At 42.0% G+C, this 23,571-nt stretch overlaps 1 protein-coding gene across 1 annotated transcript in view; it reads left to right on the top strand.

Moving 5' to 3' along the window:
- Positions 1-4,472: 4,472 nt before the first annotated feature.
- Positions 4,473-23,571, top strand: part of CRYBG3 (crystallin beta-gamma domain containing 3) — a 94,690-nt gene continuing 75,591 nt past the window's right edge. The window contains exons 1-2 of the mRNA XM_040583011.1: positions 4,473-4,664; positions 19,643-19,721. Coding sequence (XP_040438945.1) covers positions 4,558-4,664; positions 19,643-19,721 — 186 coding nt within the window. The 5' untranslated portion in view covers positions 4,473-4,557. The remainder of the gene's footprint in view (positions 4,665-19,642; positions 19,722-23,571) is intronic.

The following is a 23,571-nucleotide window of genomic DNA, read 5'->3' as shown; positions in this document are numbered from 1 at the left end:
TTCTTGAGCTCCAGTTAGGGCAGGGTGTTTTGCAATGATTAGTGTTGGTAAGAACACAAGTGAGTTTCATCTTTGTATTCACACAAGTGTAGTTGATAGGAGGGGCTATCAAAAATGTCTTGGAAGCCTTCCAGCCAAGCTGTGCTAATCAGCCGAAAGTTATCAGTTCTGATGGAATTAACAGAAAAGGACTTTGGTCGTCATCTAGGGTGGTTAGGTACATATATACCACCGTAGTGTGAGGATTATGAATACTTTTTGCTCCATTCCTAGGTGCAGCGAAAGTCTGTGTTAAAAGAGGTTCTGTAAGTGTGTTGGTCATTTTTTTATTTTGTTCTTTACAATCAGTTTTCCATTTTAGCACTTCTGCTGCTGGGTAAACATAAATGTCACAAACTGTAGTGTGGAAAACAGATAGGAGAGGCCTTCCAAAAAGTTGATTGAAAGATTTTAATTACTACACTGAACTTTGGCCATAGGTAACGCGGTGTATAAATCTTATCCAAAATAATAAAGAACACGGTTACAACCCTCAGTAACTGCAGTTAACACCATGAGTCATTTCCAGCTGTCTTCTCCAGACACGAAGGCATTTGAACAATAGCAGCTGACTGTGTGGCGCTCTCTTAAACCATTTTCAGTAAATCAAATGGAGGAACTGTGTGTTCGCAGTTAAAGGGATGAGGATTGATGGAAGCTGCACAGTGCATGTTTTACTGCTGAAGGTCATAGCTAGATAGAAAACATATCTTAGAAATCCTTGCCTAACATGTTTCATCTGTGTAATAACATATCCAAGACCCAAATCTTCAATTTTGTTACTCGCCTTCATTTTAGGATAAGCATAGATTAGAGATTTCAAAGGCATCAGTATTTTTTTAACATCTGGACAACTAACATTGTGAAAAACGGCTAGGAAATACTACATGTGATGACTCCATTAAGTGCAGTTATTAATTCATGGTCTTATGCCACCTATGAGAAGCCTTGCCATAATATATACTGGAAAGGAAAAAGATAAGTAAGGGACCATCCATTATTAACATACTATTGCTATTTGCATCCCATATACCTTAACTGTAGACATGTTCTCTAAGAGCCTGGAAAATGGGATTGCCTCTTAACAAGAGACAGTAGTCAAGACATACAAAACATTTTTCTAGATAAACGCATTAAACATGTATGAAAACAGAAAACGGAAGATGCTTTTGTTTAGCAGGGTTGTACCTCAAAACATAGGACCATTTCTTACTGTAGCAGTCCAACCATGCTAACAGTTTGAGAATGTGGGTTTTTTCTTCAACAGTTGTGCTAAAAATGTGCTTGCAGTGAAAATGTTTAGTTTGGTAGTTTTAAGACTATGTTTCTCCCCTCATTAGGACTTCAGTGTATCAGGAAAGTTCTAAAACAGGGTGTGAGGGGAGAGCTCTTCATAAATCAGTAGGATGGAAACTTGCTTTCCTTTTTGGTATCCAAACAAAACAAAAGATTTGACTCAAGATTGTAAAGACCCATAAAAAGGAGGAAATTCAGAAAGCACAATTAAAACTTCACCATCTGCTCACCCTAAAGCAGCAAGAAGGGGGAGGTTTCTCTTGTGCACAACCATTATAAATCTGAATTGCAGTAGAAAATCAGTGGATATGGAATGGGCACAGCACCCTCCCTTCTCTTATTCGAGATACTGATTCAAGTGAAACTCTGGGCAGGTTGAACTACAAAAAAAAAAAGTATTGAGATCCTCGGCTTGACATTTTCCTCTTCTGTGCCATTGTGCCCCTCTGCAACTCTGTTTTAATGGTTTCTCGCTGCCCTTGGCGATGCCGTATTACCTCGTACGGGCCACATGTGAGTACTCTAATCTGAGGCAGAGAGGAACCTGTTTTTCCCCCCATCTGTTTTGGCTTGCATGTGTTGGTGCTGCTGTTAATGCCGACAGCTGTGTTAATATGCGAGGCCACCTGCCACACGGTCGATACTGCATCTTGGGGTAAAAGCCTAACTTTTCTCCCTTCGTGGAAGGTGTAGGTGGCTAAAACTGGGTTCCTGTGGGCAACTCCGCTGGTGGTTCCCATTTTATTATTTTAAATGTGTGAAAATTATTTACTCTTAACTTATGTGGCACTAAATTACTCCAGAGTATGGAATAAATAAGGGATTATTTAACCTGGGACGTTCATGGGGTTTATATTAGTATAGTTTTACTACTTTGATTAGAATTTACTTACGTGCCTCCTGTAGAACTGTAGTTTGGTATGTTTCTGTATATTCTGCTTTTAGATGCAAGGAAGAAAGGAGAAACAGATTTGAGCACAAAATGTTACTGTTTGGGATTAGCATTTCTGATGAGGTTGGCTCTTTGTTCCTGGACAAGCGCAGCCCTGGTAATGCTTGGTGCTGCCCTGTGGTGCCCCTCCGAGCGCCTCGCTGGTAGAGCGCGGACAGATTTTGGACACAGCTAGGTGTTTTGACTGACTCTGTGTGCAAACCACTCACTATATTATACTTCATTACATCCTGAGGTGGTTATGAGGATTAATTAATGCCTAAATCCTTCGGAGATACCGGATTTATAGCTTTTTATATATATATTAGCTTTATAAATGCTAATTGTTATATTCAGGTTTACTAGGGATTAAACCCTACTTAAGCAATAGGTAGGGAAGCTGTAAGATGTATGTGGCAAGTAAGAATTATAAGTAATAGACAATCACTGAGAGCCTAAGCCTCCCTGCAGCCTGTTTGTGCAGTCCCAATAAATAGCCACTCATCTAATTTGGTTTTGGAGCCTTAATTACTTTTCATTTTGAATGTCAGAGGGAGTGTCTCCTTCTAATGTTCCTGTAACAGGGGCTGCTGTTACATTTTGTAGTTTTAATCCTGATTGCCATTTCCCTGAGAATGGGCAGCTATGTGTAGGTACTCTCAAAATGTGGTATCTTTTTTCTCTGCACTGGTCTGGAATTAAACATTTTGTAGTTTTGTGCTAGGTACGGGGCATTGTGTCACTAAGAGAACTGTCTGCTCCTTGTCTGGCCACTGAAAACTAGGCAGGACCTTGTGTAGTAAGTGCTGGTCCCCTGAAGAAGGTTTGTGACTGGTAATTATACCATGAGAAAGCTACTTCTTGTAACCTGTGACACAGCCAACTAGTCCCAGCTCTGACCAGTAGAGATTTAAGTACATGTCCAGTACCCACCTGTGTCTGTGTTTTCAAAATCCACATCAAAGCCATATAAGACAATACAAACGGGAGCTGTCTCACATTTCTTAAAGATTTTGCTCGTAACTGAGGCAGTGGAATGGAGACAGAAAAGTAGCCAGGAGTTGATTTCCAGACAGTTTTTCTGCCGATGGGCCTGGAGCGTACCGCTTCGTGCCACCCCAAGCTGCAGCCAGGGCAGGCTGATGCTATGGCACAGCGGTTAAGAATAGGGCAAAGAGGCCTTTGGTGTAGAGGGGGTGGATCGAGGTGAACAAATGGGAAAAAAAAAATCTTACAGCAAAGGAGGTGAGCACTGGCACAGGTTGCCCAGAGGGACCGTGGAGTCTCTACGCTTGGAGATACTCAAAAGCCATGGCCCTGGACAACCTGGTCTGGGTGGCCCTGCTCGAGCAGGGGGCATGGACCAGGTGACCACCCAAGGTCCCTTCCAACTGGGCGATCCTGTGAGATGGCAGGATGCCAAAAGGAGTGGATATACAGGTGTGAAGTGCCAGCAGTTACAAAGAACAGCAGAGATGCTCATCAGGGCGAGAAAGAGGAGAGTGTGGTTCTCCATGTAAAATCCTAATGTCAAGAGTAGTAATTCACACTCAGTGAATCGTTAAGGTTTGGTGCATCACCTCTGTAAAACGAGGATGGTGTTTGTTACTGGGTTGTTGCAACGGAAAGGTCATCTCTGCTGATCGGGATAGTTTGATGTTAACTGAGGGGAGGCCACAGCCCTTGGAGAAAAATGGTTTCAGTATTAAAAAAAAATCAAAAAACAAAAACAAAACCCTGACAACAAACTCTTTTTCTAGGAAGAAATCTTTTCAACAGGCAGGAGAAACCCCCTTTCTCCATGGCAGTCGTTTTCATCGGCCCCTCAGAGCCGGCCCGGGTTACACCCGGGGCTGGCGCTGGTGCTCGCCGCCGGCGGGGTGACGCTCCGGGGGCCGCCTGTCGTTTTTCTTACGGAGTTCATTTTCGCTTCTGATCGTTTTTCTCTTTGTTGACGCTAGTTATGTCGCAGTGACTTAAAAAAGCGACCCGAACGCCCCCCCCCCCTCCTCGGGGCTGGGGTGGTGGGCTGCGGTACCGCCACCCCGCTGCCAGCCGCGGGCCGCAGCTGCCCTCAGCCGCCCGCCCCACCCCCCCGCTGCCCCGCGCCCTTCCCGCCCTCCGGGCCCGGCCCGCGCCGGCCACAAGCGGCGGGCGGAGGCGGAGCGGCGGCCCCGCCCCGGGGGCGGAGGGAGGCGGGTGCCGCTGCAGCCTCCCGCCGCGGGGACTCGGTGCCGGGCGGCTGCTGGCGGCGCTTCCCGTCCCGCCAGCGTCCTGTCCCGGCGGCGGCGATGTCCGGCGGGGGCAGCCGGCGGCGGGCCGGCCCCTCCTGGCACAGCACCTTCTCCCGCTTCTTCTCCAGGAGCACCCCCGGCGAGGGTTCGGCGGGCGCCAACAGGTACGTGGGGGGCGAGGACGGCGCCCCGTCCCACCTGAGCGCCGTGAGCCGCCGCGGGGGACGCGGGACCGTGCCGGCCGCCCCGGGGGGTTGCGGCACCGGCGGCTGAGGGAGGGGGAAGACGCGGGCGGGGGGGCTGCCCGGGCGTCCCGGCGCTGAGGTGCCGCGGGGCGCCTCGGCCCGTCCCGGCGCTGGCGCTGCGGCTCCCGCGGGAGCAGCCGGGGCGGCGGCTTGTCACGCCGCGCTGGGTGGTGGCGGGGCTGCCGTCGCCGGTGGCTCTGCCGGCTTCGGCGTAACGGAGCCGCGGCAGGGTGCGGGGCAGGCCCCCCGCGCTGGGCTCGGGCCGCGGGAGGGGGTTTCCCGGCAGCGGGCCCGGCCGTGGGTGAGCGGCGGCGCCGGGCGAGCGCGCGTTGCCCCGCTCCCGGGCCGCGGAGCGCAGCCGGCGGATGGAGCCCGGCTGCGAGGAGCCGCCGCGGGGCCGCTGCCGGCCCTGCCCCGCCGAGGGCTCCGCAGGCTGCAGCCCCTGCCTTGGGAACTGAAAGCGGGGCAGAGCGCCCGGGGTGTGTGTGTCTGCCCGTGCCTTTTTTTTGTTTCTTTCGGTGGGTTCTTTTCCCTCTACAGTTTTCACACTTTTAAGTTTTCTTTTGGACTGGCGTAAACCAAACGTTAATGCAATATAAATATTACTGATGCACGTAAGTCTCAATGCAAAACTTGTGGTTTATGAAAATCTGGTCGTTAATAAATATTTCTTAGCACAGGGAGACTTTACAAGATGAAAACGTTTGGAAACTTTGCATGTATTTGTTCCTCTTCCTTTTTTCTTTTATTTTTTTTTTGTTTGTTCCTGGTGGCAGATTTCTATGTGTATGTAGGAAAGAAGCACGGATGAAGTTTCCTTCTGTTCCTCATGCAGCCTTGTTATTGCCCCTTGTTAATTAAGATATTTTTGTGGTGAAAAGGTGCCAGCTGGCTAGCCCTTATTTCCTCAGGTGTAATATTTATTTTTTGCTTTCGACATGGTGGTTTTAATCTTTTGAGTTGCTCGTGATGCTGCGTATGTCTGTGTTTAAACTGGCAGACAATTAAGTGCAGTTTAATCAGATAGGCAGTGGGTATCACAGCAGTTCTTTCAGTAAAAAACTTCAGGATCTTGCTCTACCTATTCTTAGCAATCATGAAAAATAGCAGAGCGTTTTGCTATCATACACTGACCGTCTCATAAGTGCACTGTCTAGGTTTTTAACTTTGGGATTTTGTTTTACTGTAAGCATTTGACACATCAGTACATCACCAAGGATCCACTGGCCTTTCATGAGCATGAACCATTGCATTTTATTTTCTGGGGGGAAAAAAATTAAAAATCACTAGGCTGCTGAATCAAGGGCATCTTTACGGTTGTGGGAATAGTGTGGTTATTACACCTGGTTAAGATACGGGAGAAGGAAGAGGCTTGGATCTGGCAGAGGACCTGAAGAGGCAATAGGAGAGGTTTCGTCAGGCTGCTCCTTACCATCTCCCTACAGCTGTGGTTTGGAATAAACAAAAAAAGTGTAGCGGTTGCCTTGGTAAGGAGGAAGGCGATGCTAGTTCAGTGGTTTGCGTGCTCAGTAGCCCATCTATAGGTTGCACTCGTGATAGACCTGCTCTATTTAACTTGGGGCTGGAGTCTGTTATCTTTATCTAAATCACAGTTTCATTTCCTGCAGCCAAGGAAGCTGGGATAGTCCACGGAGATATGAAAAGGAGATATGAAAAGGCTCAGGCCTCTTGGCCTTGTTCTTGAACGCCTTGTGCAGTAAGCTGGAGGGTGGTAGCCGCGATTCCTTGCTGGATTGGAAGCCAGCAAAAACGCTCCTGCTCTGAGAGGTCTAATTTGGTATGTTAAGGAGCGCTTTTTTTTTTTTTTTTTTTTTTTTTTTTTTTTGTTGAGCTGGGTTGCAGCGTGGCACGTTAGTCAGGAATGCTGACGTTCTAGTATTTGGTTTCCACTGGCAGCCTTCTCCACAGATTAGCGTAATTGCATACATTAAACAGCGCTGGGCTGGGATGAGTGCCGCAGGTGTGTGCTCGTCATGTTTATTTAGTGAGCTTGATGGGTGTAGAAGAATGGATCGCCGAACAAAGCGTGTGTGTCTGTGGGGAGGGGGAACCAAGGCTGCTTTGTATGTTTATTGTTCAGGTGTGAAGCGCGTGAGGCAGGTTGGGGAATATGTCTTTTGTGAAGTGTTATGAGAAATACATACATCGGGATGGTTACTTTCCTGTTCATGTTATCAGTATGATATGTATTGGAACCAGATCAAATATGAAATATATGGCAAGAAACTTGTGTGTGGAGATACTCTATCTACAGTTGGGTTTCGAAAAAAGCAGAACACCTAAATAAAGAGGCAGGAGACGGAGCAGTGTGTTATACAGGGCCAAATACACACCCTGTGTACCTGCATTGACCTCTGGAGGCACGCATCGTGCTTCCTGCCTGTGCAGAACACGACAGTTTCCTAAATTTTTAAAGCCTGCAGAAATGAGCCTGTGTACATCCAAAAGTTGTCCTCCACTTGCTCCCACAAGTTAGGCAGCAGCGGCTGGATGGAAACCCCCAGCTTTCCTTACCGCAGCCACGTAGCTGCCCCTCTGCTCAGTGGCATATGGAGCTCTCGCCCACTCTTGCTCTAGGCACCAGCTTCAGACGTAGCCTTAAAAAAACCCCAAAAACCAAAACCCAAACCTACTGTGGCCCTGGTTTAAAATAAGGGGGAGGGGAAATTACACTGTTTGTTAATCAGTGTCTTAGACTCTTCTTCATCAAATGAGGTTCTCAGAGCTTATGTTAATAACTTGTCCTTTCAGCAATTTGTAGCTCTGATGAGCATGAGAATCGCTGGAGGCTTGCTTGCTTGTGGAAAAAATAACCCGTGCAGATTAGTTGCAAGTTTCATGCCGGTAAAAAAAACAGCACATGTGTAAAGGGCTTACTTGGCTTTTACATAAAATGTAGACAAAAATGATGTATCTCCCACTGAGTTCTTGCCTGCCTAAGTGTGTTCTTCAGAGCTGGGGCTGCTTTGAAGGAGGGCTTCGGTGCTTTCATCCCAGTTTTTTATCAGTAACTTCTGTCAAAGACAGTCATTATGCTTTACTTGGCCACTTGCTATTCAATAATACAAAATTGATTATTTGTTACTACAGTGTTTGTCCTGGAGCAGTCTAAATCCCCAGGGATGAAAAAAATCCCATTGAATTTTCACTGTTCTAATGGGAGGCAGGGGTTTTGTGTGGTGGGGTTTTTTTTTTTGTATGTTTCCTTAGTCCATCTGGATGAAGATAGAGCTTTTACAGTCTAAGTCAATCCACTACAGATTCTTTCATAAATATGCAGCTTCTGTGGCTGAACAATTGTTGTGTTGCAAATAAATGTGACCTTTCAGGTCACTTTAGAAGCTGCCAAGGAGGTGTGACACATTTTCACGGATCACTTTAACCCAGAGCTACCACCAAAATCTCCTTTAAACTATGGATGTATTTTATTAGTTATTCTAAATATTGTTTAGCAGGTTCATTTCACGTTTATCTTTTCCCCTCCAAGTGCTGTTGGTTGGTTGGTCAAATAGCTACCAGTGCCAGTGGGCCTTTGTTGGTTTGTCCAGATATTTCTTCTGCATCACTGAAGTGTACCAGTGACATCGAACAGGGAAGAGCAACCTTTTATTTGGTTTTAAAGGGCTTTTTTATTTTTATTATTCAGGCTGAGATTATTGTTCCATTCACCCATTAGTTTCTAAGTAAGAGCTTTCAGAGATGGAAGAACTTTGTTTATTCTGCCTGAGGAGAGATTAGAGAGTCTCTTTCTTCCTCTGGGACTGTCAGTCATTGTTCCTGTTTACAAAGAATATGTATTTTTGTAATTGTAAAAACTGTGCATTTGGGAACTGCTGGGAATTGACTGAAAAGGGAGTAATAAATACATTTCAAACTTAATTCTTCTGAACTTACTACCTCTTGGCTGGTTTTGATTCAGATACCATTAGCATCTTTGAAGAAATCCATTGTTTGCTGAAAAACTCAATCTCTGCTTTCTAATAAAGAAACTTTTTCTTTCAAAGACAGAGCAGGATTTTTTGTTGTTAAATTTTAGCTTGTGAGTGTACATCAGGGATGACTGTTTGTGGAATCAGCAAGGGGACTACTCCAACCATATAGAAGAATTCAAGTTAGACTTACCTGAGCGAGATGCATTATGAAAATTTTGTGTGTGTTTGTTAATTTGGGGTGTGTGGGGTGTGTGTGTGTGCTTCTTTCTTTTTGCTTTGTAGATTTCTCTATTATGACTCTTATTGCAGGATAATTCAAAATAGTAGCAAAGGCCCTCATTCAGCAGGGTACCAAAGTGGTTGCCTATAATTAAATAGGTAAATAGTTCTCTGCGCTGTAGTGGGACTACTTGTTTGATTTGAATTAGGCGCTTACCTAAGATGTCTCATGGGACTGAGACCAGAAGGAGCAAGCCCAGCAGATGGCCGTGTATGTGTAAGACATTTCCTAAAGGAAATGTTACTAGAGTATTAATTATAATAGTAGGGCTCCTTGGAAAAAACAAAACAACATATTTTTCTTCCGCTGTTTTAAATGTTAACAGCATTTTCTCCTTCCCAATTATTGGCATAAATGCTAGAGTTAATAATACAAAAATATTTCCAAAACAGTTACAAGTCTGTTTTTCTAAGGAACAGTTTTACAAAGATGAAAACTCCTCAGTCTTTTGGTGAACAAAAGGCTCACAGGTAGGGGAAAAAAGCAAAATTCAAAACCATGTTGCTGTGAGGATTGTATTTCTGATTATTGAAACTTCCTAAAAGAATGGAAACCCAACTACTGTTATTTTCTGAGGAGTTTTTGGATTTCATACAATTCGGTTACCATGTGCTATTACACTTCCAGACATTAGCACGGCACTATGTTGCTTAGGCTTTCCAGGGCATATATTATACCTCTATTTTTCTGGTATTTTAGTTTTCATTTCTAAAATAATTTTTATAGATTCTAACCACCTTTACAGTATCACTTTTGAAGACTTTTAAGATGAGAAACATGGGTTTTCTTAGTCATTTCACTTTCTCATGTCAGTTTTTCAACAAGAAATACAGTCTCTAATTGTGTTCTTTTAACGTGATGTCATTACTTGCCTTATTTTGAAGTGGAGTCTTGTTTTCCTGAATGTTCCAGTGTTTCTTAAATTGCAAAAATGTTTTACTGAACACAGTATATCAGCTTGAGCAGTTTGGAGGTCTTGGAGCCTAGGTGTGTGAACGCTGTGTGGCTCTGCACTTCACCTATGGACAGTTGTGTAGGGAAAACATAGGGGGAAGCATTTCTTGTGAGCACATGAAGAGCAAATGCAGAAAGACTTGCAGTGACAACAGACTTTTTAATTGTCAATTAAAGGCTGCAGATTTAGCCATCACATTTATTTTGGTTGAATGGAAAATGAATGCTTTCAACACAAAAGAGGCAGCCTTGATAAGGACTGGAAAGTGGCTGTGGGATAGTTCCCAATGTATATTTTGTGAGTGAAAAATGGGGAGAACCGGGTAAGTATTTTCTTGTGTTGAACTGGCAGCCTTGTGTGCCTCTCTACAAGAGTCTGCTCCAACCTGACTGGAAGAGCTCGCTGCATTGTACTGGTGACACCTGCCTCTTGCTTATTTTTTTCCTGGGTGCTTGTTCTTAATGACATCTTTTAAAAACTGTTATGCTCTGTTTATCAGGAGGACAGCAGTTGCTGCTGCTTTAAAGCTTTCCTGGATTATTTTTTTTTAATATCTTCTGTTTTCATGCCATTTGTAAGTACCATCGTTGATCCTGACCCTACAAACATGCCATTTGAAAACAGTTGCATAATGGCCTGCCTGTTGTCTATTAATTCAACAATTTAAACCTTAATAAACTTAAATAGTTTATAAATCTGTTTTCTGATATTACACCATGTTTATGTGCTAGCCGCCAGTAATATATTTGTATCATAAGAATGCTGGGAATTTATCTAACCAGTCAGACTGGCAAATATGGAGCAGATTCTACGTTAATGTTGGTTACTATGCTTGACAGATGCCAGAAGGAAAACCTTGATGTAATCTGGTATAATCATACTGTCCAATATCGAAGTAAGCTCTACTCAGAAACATTTATATTTCTTTTCTCTAGCCTTTGTGCGGCTGCTCAATTCCCTCACATGTAAAACGGATTAAGTCATTCAGCAAGGACGATTATGGGCCATCATACTTATTTCACTTAGTTCTAGCCTTTAAACTTAAAGGTGTATGTTCGGTGTAAAGACACAGTTTGCTTCTTGCATTTTTCATGTCAATTTTCATTGCAAAATGCAGCATATCTGTGATTTTATAACATCGTTATTTTCCATACTTTTAGTTGCATTGTGAAAGAAGATTAAAAATACAAACCTCTTTGTTTTATGCTAATGCATTCCATGTAGCTCACATAGTCTGTGTGACACGGCGCTGCTAATGCAGAACATGAAGCTGGCCTAGCTTTGCCACACCAGCAGAACAGTATGTAAATAACCAGCATAAACAGGTCTGAGAGGAAAAATCGTTTCAGTTAAAACAATCTAAATTGCTTAATGCTGTCTGTAATTGAGCCAGTTTCGAAGTGGGATAGTTTAGTTGAACGTATTACATTTTGTGCTATCCCAGCGCTTCAGTTAATCAGCTGATTGTGTAACATTTCTTTTGCCTAAGTTCCTGGCTCCATTTTCTCCTTCCTTACCTTTCTCTGCTTTCTCTCCCTTTTCCTCAACTTCCTTTCTTAATTGTTTTTAAATGGAATAGCAGCTTTGCTTTCCTTTGACCCTCTAATTTCAAATTCACTAATTTGTTTTTATAATTTCTATTTATCTTCATGTTTTTTCTTTTCCTCCCCTATGTGTGTGGCCTAGGCTTAAGCACAGAGGTAGGAGCCAGAAACTTCACATTCAAATTTCAGTGCAAGCATTCCCTGAGACAGGCCCTGACAGCCTTGCCCGAGGCTAGGGGCAGACTTTGTCACTGCTACTGCCGTTTGGTTTCCCAGGAACAGTGTTAGCCTCGGGAATCTCGCTGAGAATTTGGCCAAAAATTTTCATTTTGGAGCTTTTCAAAACGGACAATACTTGGGGAACGACATGACAGGATGGGACACGGACGATGGGACAGAGGAAGGAAGTCTCTTTATTTGTTACTGTTTTCTGTTAAAATGCTAGCATCTTTAATTTCTGTTAAAATACTAAGGTATTTTAACTGTCATGTGACACAGAAGGCAGTTTTTAGGAATCTTCATTGATTTCCTAAAATCTTGTTGTCACTGAGCTTTACTGTAATGTCTTCCTTTTGATACGTTTAACCAATGTATAGTGTACCCCTTTGCTGATGTCATTCAATATACATGTCAAAAATTTGACTCTTAAAAAATTGGTTTCTCTTTGTAGACCACGTTCTGATAGTTTTCCTGGCTGCACAGCACATGAGCGGCTTCACAAGTGTGACATTAGTATCTAGAGAAAAGTGTTGGTATTTCACTTTTAACGCTATTGTGTTTGGTTTGATTAGAATGGAAAGATTGAAAAGTTGATTTACCAAGGCTTCCGGGTGACCTTGAGAAGTTAATAAAGATGATGTTGATCCTAATATCAGTGGAGGATGGGAACTGCCAGACTGTTTTGTTTATGAGATTACAGCTTTGGTTGACAAACTGATGAAATAGTATCCTTAAGACTCTTTAAGGCACCTGACTTGGTGCTGATGCTCCAATTAAATATTTGCAAGTGTAATGGCAGTGGGCTAACAGTTGACATACAGAGGGATATAAAAAGCCCACATGTGAAAAATAATTTCCTACTTGATATATTTCAAGAAAATTAAAAGGATGTATTTTTGAATCAGTTTATTTAATTTAACCTCCACAAATAATTTGAAAGAGGACAGAACTGTAGCATATGAAGTTTGCAGATGACGAGAGTGAAAAGTATCGGAATCACCATGTAGATGACATTAAAAGCAGACCAAGTTGCCATGGTTGACAGTGAGCTGCCACAGTGAAGTGGTGGCTCAGAGGGAAAATGTGATTCTTGGATGTATAAATAGCAAAGTACATGTATTCTGTGGATGAACTTGGTTACTAGAGTGCTGAGTCTAGTTGCGGTGTCCATGGTTTATTATGAAAAAGATACGGACAAACAAAAAGGGCTCTGAGAAGAGCTCCAGAACAATTTGATGTCTGGAAATCCTCCCTCACAGGATAAAATTAAGTAGCTTAATAGCATTTAGCTTGTCTAAGAGAAGGTTTTGAAATGACAGGGTTGCAGTTTGAGGAATGACTCTGCCGCAAGATATATAAATGGAATGAGAGTCAAGTGCTTCATGTCATAGTAGACCTTTGACTTGAAGAGATTATTTGAACCCAAGGCCTTTGTAATCTGTCCCACATAAGATCGAGGTTGATCCCATGGCTGAGAGATGAGGCTTGAGAAATCAGACTAGTAAGCCTGATTTTAAGTAGTGAATCTGGTAGTAGTTTACATGGAAAGATCTTATTTACAAATGTGATAGATTTTTCCATTTCTTGATGAATGTTAGTCAAAGCTTATATCTTTTGGTTAGGTGTTAAAGGCTTGACCCAGGTCTCCCTTGGTGAAATTTTGTGATCTAGATGATGCAGGAGGCCAGCTTTAGTGACCATAAGGGTCTGTATGGTGAGTAGGGTAACTGCTATATATAGAAAAGTAGTACTCAAAAGGTCTGAATTTTCAGTAGTCATGTTTTTAATTACCACTTGGGAGCCACAACAGAGAAGAAACCAACACTAGCTAACCTATGGCTCTTGGCAGATGTATAATAAAAGTTGCATAACTACCACTGCTCTGTGGATGTAGTTTGAGAATCCCTGTAATGCACTCTAACTTCATGGAGCTTTTGGTCTTGCACATCTATATTTGATAGTCATATTACACTCATGGTTTTCCACTCGTTCTTCAGGGAGGCTCTTGCACAGATGGATTTTAAAGTACCAGGTGATGAGATCCTTGTTAACAATCTCTCTATTCCCCTGTTGAAATAATCTGGAAGGTATCAGTGTACTGAATGTATCGGTGTGTTGGCACTAAGTAACATTAAGTCATGACATCAAACCCAAATGAGGGGCTACTTCCCACAGAGGAGCATTACTTTTGTTGAGAGAGGGGTAAAAGGCAGGGGTCATGAGCTGGCATTACACCCAGAATGTGCTGAAATAAAGAAACTGGGAAGAATGGAAACTTAAAAATGACGTTAGCCTAAGTGAGGACTCCAGCAGAGAGTGAATTCAATCAACAATCCCCAAAAAACACATCAACTTGAGCAAAACTGTTAAGAAAATATTGGGAAGGAGATGTCACAAGTAATGTCGTGAAACCTGGATAGGTAGATGTATGTGTAGGTCATTAGTTAGTTTATTAGCATTATGTCACTAGAGCCAGATGTAGAAGCCTCTTGCCTCCTGGCACCCTGGAGCATCTTTCAGGTGAGGCATTGCGTATTCTCTTACCACTACGAGTTATGACATTAAATGGCTGAATGGTTCTTGAGTTAATGTGAAGAGAAGACCAGTTAAAAGCAAATAATGCTAGCCTAGTGCAGTAGCAAAGAGGGTTTGATTATTCAAGGAGTCATTTGTCCCTGAAGAGAGGGAAAAAGATGGCAAAATGGTAGACCGCTAGCCTGTGTGGTAGCATCTGGACTGCATGAAAAGTAACTGCTGGAGCTGCTGCACTGGAAGAGACTTTGCTTCTAAGCAGTGGGGGAAGGAGGGAGGCTCAACACCCAGAAGTGCTGTCACAGTGCTGCCCGAGCTGAGCTTTAGCCAGCTGTCCCTGGTTCCTTAAGAGACTGCTGATTAATTTCCCCCTTCCCAAACAGCAATCAGCAGCCCATACCTTCTCCTTGTAAAAGGAACCTAAAATGTCACAACAGTTACTTTCAGTTTGGTGAGCTCTGCTTCTAGTCAAGCTTATCAAAACTTGCATGTTTGTGCTTTATTTCACTTGCATGCTGCCTGTAGCTTTTTTTTTTATTATTAATCTAACACAACATATTCACAATCTGCTGCGTGCATAACATGGGTGGGGTAGATTAAATAAAGGAAGAAGGGGAAGGGCTTTTAATTTGCAAGTTCCGAGGGATTGTTTTGAAGGACAAGGATGGAGGAAGCAGACTTCTCGCGCCGTACGGGGATGCCATGAGGGCCTTTTGAAGATGTGATTGTTTGTAATTGTCTCGTTCTGTTTTAGAGGTGGTTGGAAAAGATCTCGCAAACCATGTACTTAAATTTGCTCCATTAAATTGATTTTTGGCTTGATTGCAATGCCTCGTGTATGTTAGCTAACCTGAGTTTGAGTACTTCTATTTATATGTGTCTACTTTTTAATTGTGAGCAACAATGCAGAATACGAGCATTCATCTGCCCCGTAAGAATCTCTAACCTCTCCTGCATAAGCATAATGGTAAAAAACTTGGACCACAAATCTGCTTCTCACTCAGAGACCACCTGTCCAAGTATTACAGAAAGGTCAAAACATATTTTCAGCAGCAGAGGGACAGAAAGTGTTAGAAAATCACACAAATAAAGGTTTGTGCAGAAGATACAGAACAGAATCTTTTGTAACTTGAGTTTAATCTTGATTATTTAAAAATAGGAGTGATGCTAATCAGGTTAGGCATGCTGGCAAGACAGTTGAGAAGAGATCCCTTTACCATCGCTGAAGATTAACCCATCCATGTTGGATACACTAATATGTAAGAGAAAAGGGAATATCTGCAGAAACAGCAGCAGAAAGGCTGTACACTACATGTTTGAGAAGTAGTTGAGAGGCTGGGTTTCTAGTGTTAAGTTTGACACTGTCTTTATTACTATGGGTGTTCTTTAGTATTTCCATGCTTTTTTAAAAAAGAAAAATCTACAAAATGAAAGCAATATCTGCCTAAATATGTAAATGGGTGGCTGTGACAGTTTGTAGCTGAGTGCCTGTATAGTTAAGAAGTCCATGGAAGCAAGTTGGCAGGGCAAAGGTGTTTTCTGTCTTCCTAGGATCATGCTTTGCTCTCTCACCTCTTAAGAGCAAGTACAAGTAGATTCAAAACTGGGGTTGGCTGAGTCCTGTTGCTGGGCATATAATGTAACAGTAGTAGTTTGTGAAGCACAGAGTGGAAGACTGATGAGATTCATCTTTGCAAAATTTAGGAAGTGCTGAAATGCTGCCTGAGAGCTGGCTGGCTGATCTAGCAAAGCCACGTGGGTGGTTAAACACAAACCTGACTTCTAGAGTGCTGAACAGGAGATAGCATCTCAGTGTCTGCCATGGCAAAGCACTCCAGAAATGCACCGCTCTGGAACAGCTTAGGGCAAGGATGAAACTCTGTGGAGCCAAACTTCAATAATACAGATGCAGCCCGATTCAGAGGTGGGGGGATGGGGTGAAATCCCTAGTTCACAGTGAGCGTGTATATGCTACCAGTCTGTTGTTTTCAGTTCTTAGTAAAGGCATAAGAATGTGATGGTGTGATATGTAGCTACCAAGTCAACATTTTGTAACAGTATTTAGTTGCAGAGGTTGTCCTGTAGGGGAAAAAAAGTAAATATATATATATATATAAACACCCTCTTGGAATACAGGTTTTGGGAAGTGTAATATGTAGCCACTAATGATAGTATAGCACGGACATAGAAGGAAAAATGGAGAATTTATAGCATAAATACTAAATGTCTTGCATATTTCCGAAGAATTAATTCTAATTGTGAATGTCATAGCTCCATAATTGTTTACTGCATCTCTGAATATAGCTTCATATGGACAACACAGGTTTACATTACAACATAAAAATGTGTGGCATAATTACATTAGCTTCACCGTGTATTTTTTTTTTAACAGGGGTGTAGGGTTGGGTATGAGTCTATGAACTTTACTATTTTATTTTCCTCTTCAGAGAATTTGTGGGGAAGATACTGGTAGTGTTCCAAAATTTGTAATTAGTGAATGTGATTGATGCAATGACAAGAAGGGAAAAAGCCCTGAAAATTGTAGGGGATTGGTAGCGGGAAGTGATAAGCCGCACCATTTGAGCCCAACGAACATGTTCTCCCGTCCCAAGTGCTGAGTGTGGCACCAGCTACTGTCTGTGGTGTTTAGGCTGTATAAGATCATCTCGACTCTCCAGAAAAACAAAACAATTTTATCCTAAATAATCCAAGAGGCTGGTTTCCAGCAAAGCGAACTTCTGTGCTGTAAACTTCATTCATGCAGTGTGAGACTTGTTTTTGGTTGGATGCATTTAAATCTGGGTGCTGGCTAAGGGTGGCAGAGGTGCACAAAAAGCAGCTGCAGTGCTGAAGTGAGCTGCAGTGGTGATGCTTGCTTGTCCCTCCCTGTGGCATTCTTTGCCCCTTCTTCTGTGCTGCTGCAAATCACTGCACTGTGTGCTGCATCACAGGCTGAATTTTTCCCGATGGAAACTTCTGCTCCCTCCTCAGTTGTATCCAAGACCATGGCCCTGTTGGGAGCCCTGCTTGGCTGCGTTAAGTGGGGGAAGAGATAGCCGAGTTTGAGAAGGAAGGAGTGGAAATTTTTAAAGCTGGTTCTGCTGACAAAGTCAGCATGTTGGGGAACTACACATTAAAGCAAAAGGTTAAGGAATGTAGAAACACTAGAATATAAACCATGAAAGGGTGTGAAGAATTGCTTCCAGGTTTAGGTTTATTTTGTGCTGGAAAGTAAAGTTTTGATACTTTTTTTTTTTTTTTTTACTTGTAGATTTTAAGATACTTATCTGCAAAATTGCATTCTTTCAGTTTTGGTATGTACACTATGGAATTTATAGCAATCTGTCCAAGCCTGGCTAGCTAGAAGAAAGTAATGCAGGCATATATTTCAAATACAAAGAAGCAGGAAAGTGAAAAAAAGTTTGGGGAAAAAACATGATGTGAAGGGAAGAATATGAGCAAAACAAAGTGATAAAAGAATAGGGCACTGGTGATCTGTGCTGGCAATACTTAACAAAAGCAAGGATCGAATTTGTGGTCTGCAGACCAGTTCCATAAAGAGTGATATCCTGAAGCCAGGAAGACCGTGTGGTGGAAATCAAGCGTATTATTCTGCTCTGAAGTGCAGGGAGTTCCTGTTCATGTCAAGTGTATCAGCATCAGGAAAAGCTATGCAGATTTGAGAAGGATGTTTTTTTAAAAAGAAAAAACTATGAGGGAGAAATAGGCTGTGTGCTGAGAAGCACTTTTATTGGTGTACCAGCTTGCTCCGTAGTGATTGTGGATTGTGACATCTCCTTCATGACACGCATTAACAGCAGAAGAAATTAATAGGATAGAATATTAATTCATCTGCTCTATCTTAACGCAGAGGCAAAGAACAGCCCAGACTTGCCTCTGATGCTGTCCCTGAAAAAGCATCTTTGTGTTTATGAATGCATTATGAACGATTACCTGAGGTGATCTGAAAGTACATGGTTTTCAACTTTAAGAGGATCTATAAAAGAGAGGAAGGCGCTTTTCTTTTGATGTATCTGAAAAGATCTGAAAGATCTTGAAAAAACTTAATTGTGGGACAGTTCTGTTCTCGTTTTTGTCCAGGGAAATGTTGTCTGTGAGCAGCTGAGAGGGAAACTAACATTTAGTCAGACTGTTTTTTGTATTTTGCGTGTGTATCAAAGTATATTTAATTCAGATGTCTAATCCACAATGGGAAGAAAACCTTTCTTTTCCAAAGCCTTACACAGACGTGCTTACCTGTAGTTAACAGTCAGTAGTGGCAGGAGTACTGGTACGTGTAAATCCTTTCTCCAGACCCTAGGAGAATTTCACGAAAATGTAAATATTTTTTATTTTCATTTAAGCAGCTTTCAGTTCACCTCTTCATACAAGTTCGGAAATAAGGGTTTGTGCACTTACGAGTAGTAAAGCTAGGTTTCTAATTGATGAAGAAGGGTTTTTGAAGTGATAATGACTTCATTGCAATACTGACAACTTTGATATATTGGTGTAAGGTTATTTTTCTTCAGCTTGTGATATGCAATGCAAGAAGTGATGTCTGTTGTTAACATCCTCTAATGTTTTCTTTCATACATTTTTGCTTTTAAGTTGCGTGTAGCGTAATGGTTTTGATTAAAAATGTTCTCTGCTGGGCTTTGCTCAAGGATCATTTTAAGATGGCTGGGGGGAGGGGAGGGGGGCAGGGAAGATGGTTCCCTTCATTCCAAAGATGGGCTCTGAAGGAAATTTGACTAAGGTAAACTGGCAATAAGGACATATGTGACTTTGGGCTTCTGACTTTTAAAATGGAACAGCCGATTTTGCCTTGGTAATAACAACATGCCTGTTGTCCCCTTTCCAAAATTTCTTCTGAATTTGCCTGCAAAGCCCCGTTAGGTGTGTTTGGTAATGATCTGTTTCGTGTAGTGGAATCATCACAAAATGCAGCTGTCTGCCCTGAGTATGTTCCACTCAATCACAGTCCTCAGTATAAGGACTGGGAGTACCCTCTAACTGCCAGGTGTGCCAGATAGAGCTGTGGCAACAAATGCTGCTGTAGTAGATGATTGATCAACTATAGTATCATTTTTCCAGCAGAAAATAATCCATACACTGCATGGAAAGCTTGGGTTTTTTCAGCTGGAAGAGCTGAAATGCTGTGTGCCATTTCTGAACGCTTGAGTTTGAAAACCTCTATATGAAATGAAACAGGCATTTTGCTTCATCTTCAGCTTTTTGAGGCATAGCTTTTCCCATTACAATATGTGCAGAATATGGGCTATGGTTTGGAAAATAAGTTCTTCTGTCCTTTTCAGTTAATGCTCTGGTGTTTAAATTGAATGATACTGTGTTGACTGTCAGGTAGATTTGAATAATGCAAGTCCTCAGTATGATAAAATATCTTTGTTTTTCAGTTCTGAAAACAAAGGGAGTGAAGCCATAAATTTAAAGAGCAACCAAAAGGAAAGCACAACTCAGCCTGCACTTTTGAAGGTACGGTTTTTATTTACTAATATTTAATTGAGCTAAAGCCTACCACCTGTGCTTGTGACTACTTGCTAGTGTTGTGATGTTGGATGTATTCCTGCACTGTAATGCAGCACCTGGTTGCCATATTATGGGTTAATCCATTATACCAGGGTACTTACACACATGCAGAGGACAGAAAAACTGTCTACTTTTGTATTCTTAAAACAAAATTCACATCTTTACTTACATTAAGGAAGTGGGAGTCTAGTGCTAATTCTACATGCAGTTAGCCAGTGAAGAAGGAAGCTAAAATTTTTATCTAACAATGGTTTCAGGCATTCCTCTAAAGCACCATTTCTGTATCATTTATGAAGATCTAACTAGCAAGTCTTTGCCTGCCTGAAGGTCCACTGGTTGCCAGCCAAAACACTGTTAAGATCTTCCTGTTGACAGTCATATGCATGTTGGCTGTTTTTCACCAGTGTTATCCGTGCTTGTAAGCATGTAAGCATTGTAAGCATCTCTGTAAGCATTTTACTGGAGAGGAAAAAAAAAAAAAAAGGACATGCTTCTCTGCGAACAGGACTTTCTCCTATGTCACTTGACAAAAAGTGGTGGTTGCCTATAAAGTTGTCTTTAGATTCAGTCAAATATCATAAATGATTATGTTGAGGACAGGGCCTGGTGATAACAGCCGTCTTTGCTGCTGTCACATCATGCCCTGCACAGAGCCATTGGAGCAGTTCATTCACTAAGTACTTTAGCTTGTTTGGTTTTGTTTTTTTTAAAAAAAAAAAAAACAACTTTTTTTTTTTAGCACTTTTCCTAGTCATTTTATTTTAGTGCAGATAGTACTTGGCTACTTACCCAAAAGTGCTAGATTAGTCTGCCAGATTTACTTGGAGATGCAGTAGGCTTTTCAAACACTGAATCTGATATTTCTATCCCGTATTGCATTTATTGAGCACTAATGGTATATGGAGAAGAAAGCAATCTGCTTCCTTTGTGGCCTATAGTCTCTGTGTAGTTGCGTCTTCACTATCTGGGGACCGTTTGTTTAGGCTTTGCCAAAGGTGAGGAGACATGGCAGCTGCCTCTGCAAAGACCTAGTTTGGTCCAGCAGGGTTATTAGCTCAAGAACAATTCCATGTTGAATGTAGTTTATCTGCATCAAGGTGAGTAACAGTGCGATGATGTTTGTTCAGAAGCCCTGTGGATTCAAGCCAACTCTGTCAGTTCTGAGCTCCTGGAAGATGCCACTGAATGGCCTCCTGTACATTTAGCATACGTGCACAGGACTCCAACACCAGGAATTGCTTAAAAGGAAGCATGAAGAGGGCTAGGTCTCAAGCAGGGTGCATACTTGGAGCAAAGGGAGCATATCAGGTTTGAATTACCTAAGAGTGTTTCTTTCTTGCCAAAAACTAAATCTCATTTACTTTCTAATTTAAAAGAGCCCAAATTCAGAATCTTTCTCACTGAATCTAGATTTGTTGCAGTAAAGTCTTCTACTCGGAAACTGTGCTTCTGTAATACTGCACTAAAAGTCGGTGCCAATATTAATGCTGTGAAATTTTGTTCCAAATGTCTGGTCTGTTTTCTTTGCCTTGCCATAACTTTTTATTTACTTATATGGTCTTTAACCTATGTTTAGAAGTCTAAAGCGTTACAGTGTACATTACATTACCTTTGAAATAACACTGGGTGTTTGTATAGGCTTTAGAAGAAAGGTGCGGTTTTCACATTACCAGAATGTGCTGGCTGTTCAACTGTACTGAGAGCTTCCTGTCTGACTGACTTCCCTCTTTCTTAAGCTGATCAAAAACCTTCAGATACACTTGAACAGTTTCATATGCATAGTAATGAGTACTTTTAGAACTATAGTTTTACATCTTGTGTGCACTGAAATTACAACTAGATAGTAAAAACTGATTACAGGGAGGTGGAGAAAGTAATTTATTTTCTACTGCTTGCTGGTGTGTGTTCCCCCTTTTTTTTTTTCTTTCTTTTTTTTTTTTTTTTTTGTGAAGAAAATATTTCAATTTCCACCTCCACTGCTCCCTACAATACACACTTGGATTTTGATAACACCCCAGTGCCTGGTGCCTGACCTTGGCCAAAATAAACTGTCTTGTACAAAGATCACTCGAATGCAGCTGAACAGTTGGAGACATCTGAGATTTTCATATGAAAGGGATAATGTATGATATTGAAAGACATTCCAGTTCAATTCACTGACTCATCAAGGTTACTATGGGCTGAAAAAAAATGTTTTGTTGTTATGGAAAATGTACCTTGTGAGGAATGTCTAAATCTGTGTACTTACGTGTATCGGGTTCAGGCAGGTTCCTGTACATGCCCATGTCTCTGCGCTGTGCTTCTACCTTGTCATTTCAGGTGGATGGTGACCAAAAGTTGAAACCGTACTGTGTGTGTCACCAAGTTAGTGAGTTATCATGTTTCTGATAGACTTACGTGTAGACTTACGTGCTGTGATTTTGTATATTCATTGACTGTCTCAGCAGGAGGCTGGGGCAGCTGTAAGTCCGATTCAGCAGCAGTGGTCGGGCAGCTAAACTATAGCTGACATGCTGAGCTACGGTAGCTCTTTGGCTCTTCAGAGCACTTCGGTTACCAGTTCTGTAATTCACCCCAGCTATTTTTTTCCCTGCAATGAGGTCTTTAGCTCAGTGGGGAAGGAGACAATATTTTAATACTCATCTTATGCAAATACAAAGCCTGATCTTTCTGTGCAAAGGTGACTATCAATCATCACTTGATCACTTTTGAGAAAGTATTACTGAAATATATTTGCCGGGTCTATTAATTCATTGCCAGAATACACAGTCACCCCCCAGTATTATTTACAGCTTCTGTTTTGCTTGTTTCTTTGAATTAGAGCTCTTTCTGAGTAAACACTCCATTTGAGTGATGTTGATTGTTGAACAGATGATTGTGTGGATGTAAACAGTTCTTGAACTTCATGCTTAGTGTTCTAAGTATCTGCATTACATAGTGTCCAGGTCGTGCTAGTATATCATTAACCTCACATTTAGCGCTACAGGGACTTTGCTTTTAAAAGGAATATTGCAACAGTGTTTCCTGCAAAAGTTTCACATACTTTTGCTTTTGATAATGCCCTTAAAACAGAGGTTTATAACCGGTTGTCCCACTGTTAGTTGGATTGTGTGGAACAGCTACCAAATAAGCTAACACCGCTACTGTAGCAAGCCATGTGCCGGAGAATGTCATGTTAATACAGTTTCGAAGAAATTATGCAACATCTTGTTGGATGTGCTTGTGCTGCAAGTCTAACCTGGCTCCTGCCTGTATTACCATGTAGTCGCAGTGGTGAGAGGTGCTTGGGTTAGTTGCAGTAGTAGTGGATGGCTTAGGTCCCAGGCTTGCCCTGTCCGAGGCTTTCATCCATCTCAAGTCTTTGCCATGACAGTGTGGGCAAACTCACTTGCCTGCTGATCATCCCCAGATATCCTTCCTGTAGCGGTGCATGGAGGAAATACCACATTATCCCATAACTGATTAGGAAGAAATTCTTAAGCATCTCAGCACAGGAACTACTATGTGAGCTCTGTCGGGCAAATGCAGAAGTTTGAAGAAGTAGATGCATAATATGATATACCAAATGTGTAATTTAGACTTCTGTATTTCAATAGCATTAAATATTTAATAATTTGACCCGTAGGCTCAAGCCTGGGCACTAGTCACCTGGGTTAACTAGAGGCAGTATCAACCTTCATAGAAAACACAGGAGCAGAAAGTACTGTGCGGATTATCTAGCCCACTGCGCTGCCCCAAGGTGAGATCCCTTTATCTACCTGATAGAAGTTTGTCTAACTTGTTCTCAAAGACCTCC

This window comes from Falco naumanni, chromosome 2 (assembly GCF_017639655.2).
Source record: "Falco naumanni isolate bFalNau1 chromosome 2, bFalNau1.pat, whole genome shotgun sequence".
In the NCBI taxonomy this organism is placed as follows: domain Eukaryota; kingdom Metazoa; phylum Chordata; class Aves; order Falconiformes; family Falconidae; genus Falco; species Falco naumanni.
Note: the sequence above shows the minus strand (reverse complement) of the source record. Positions and strands in the feature narration are given on the sequence as shown.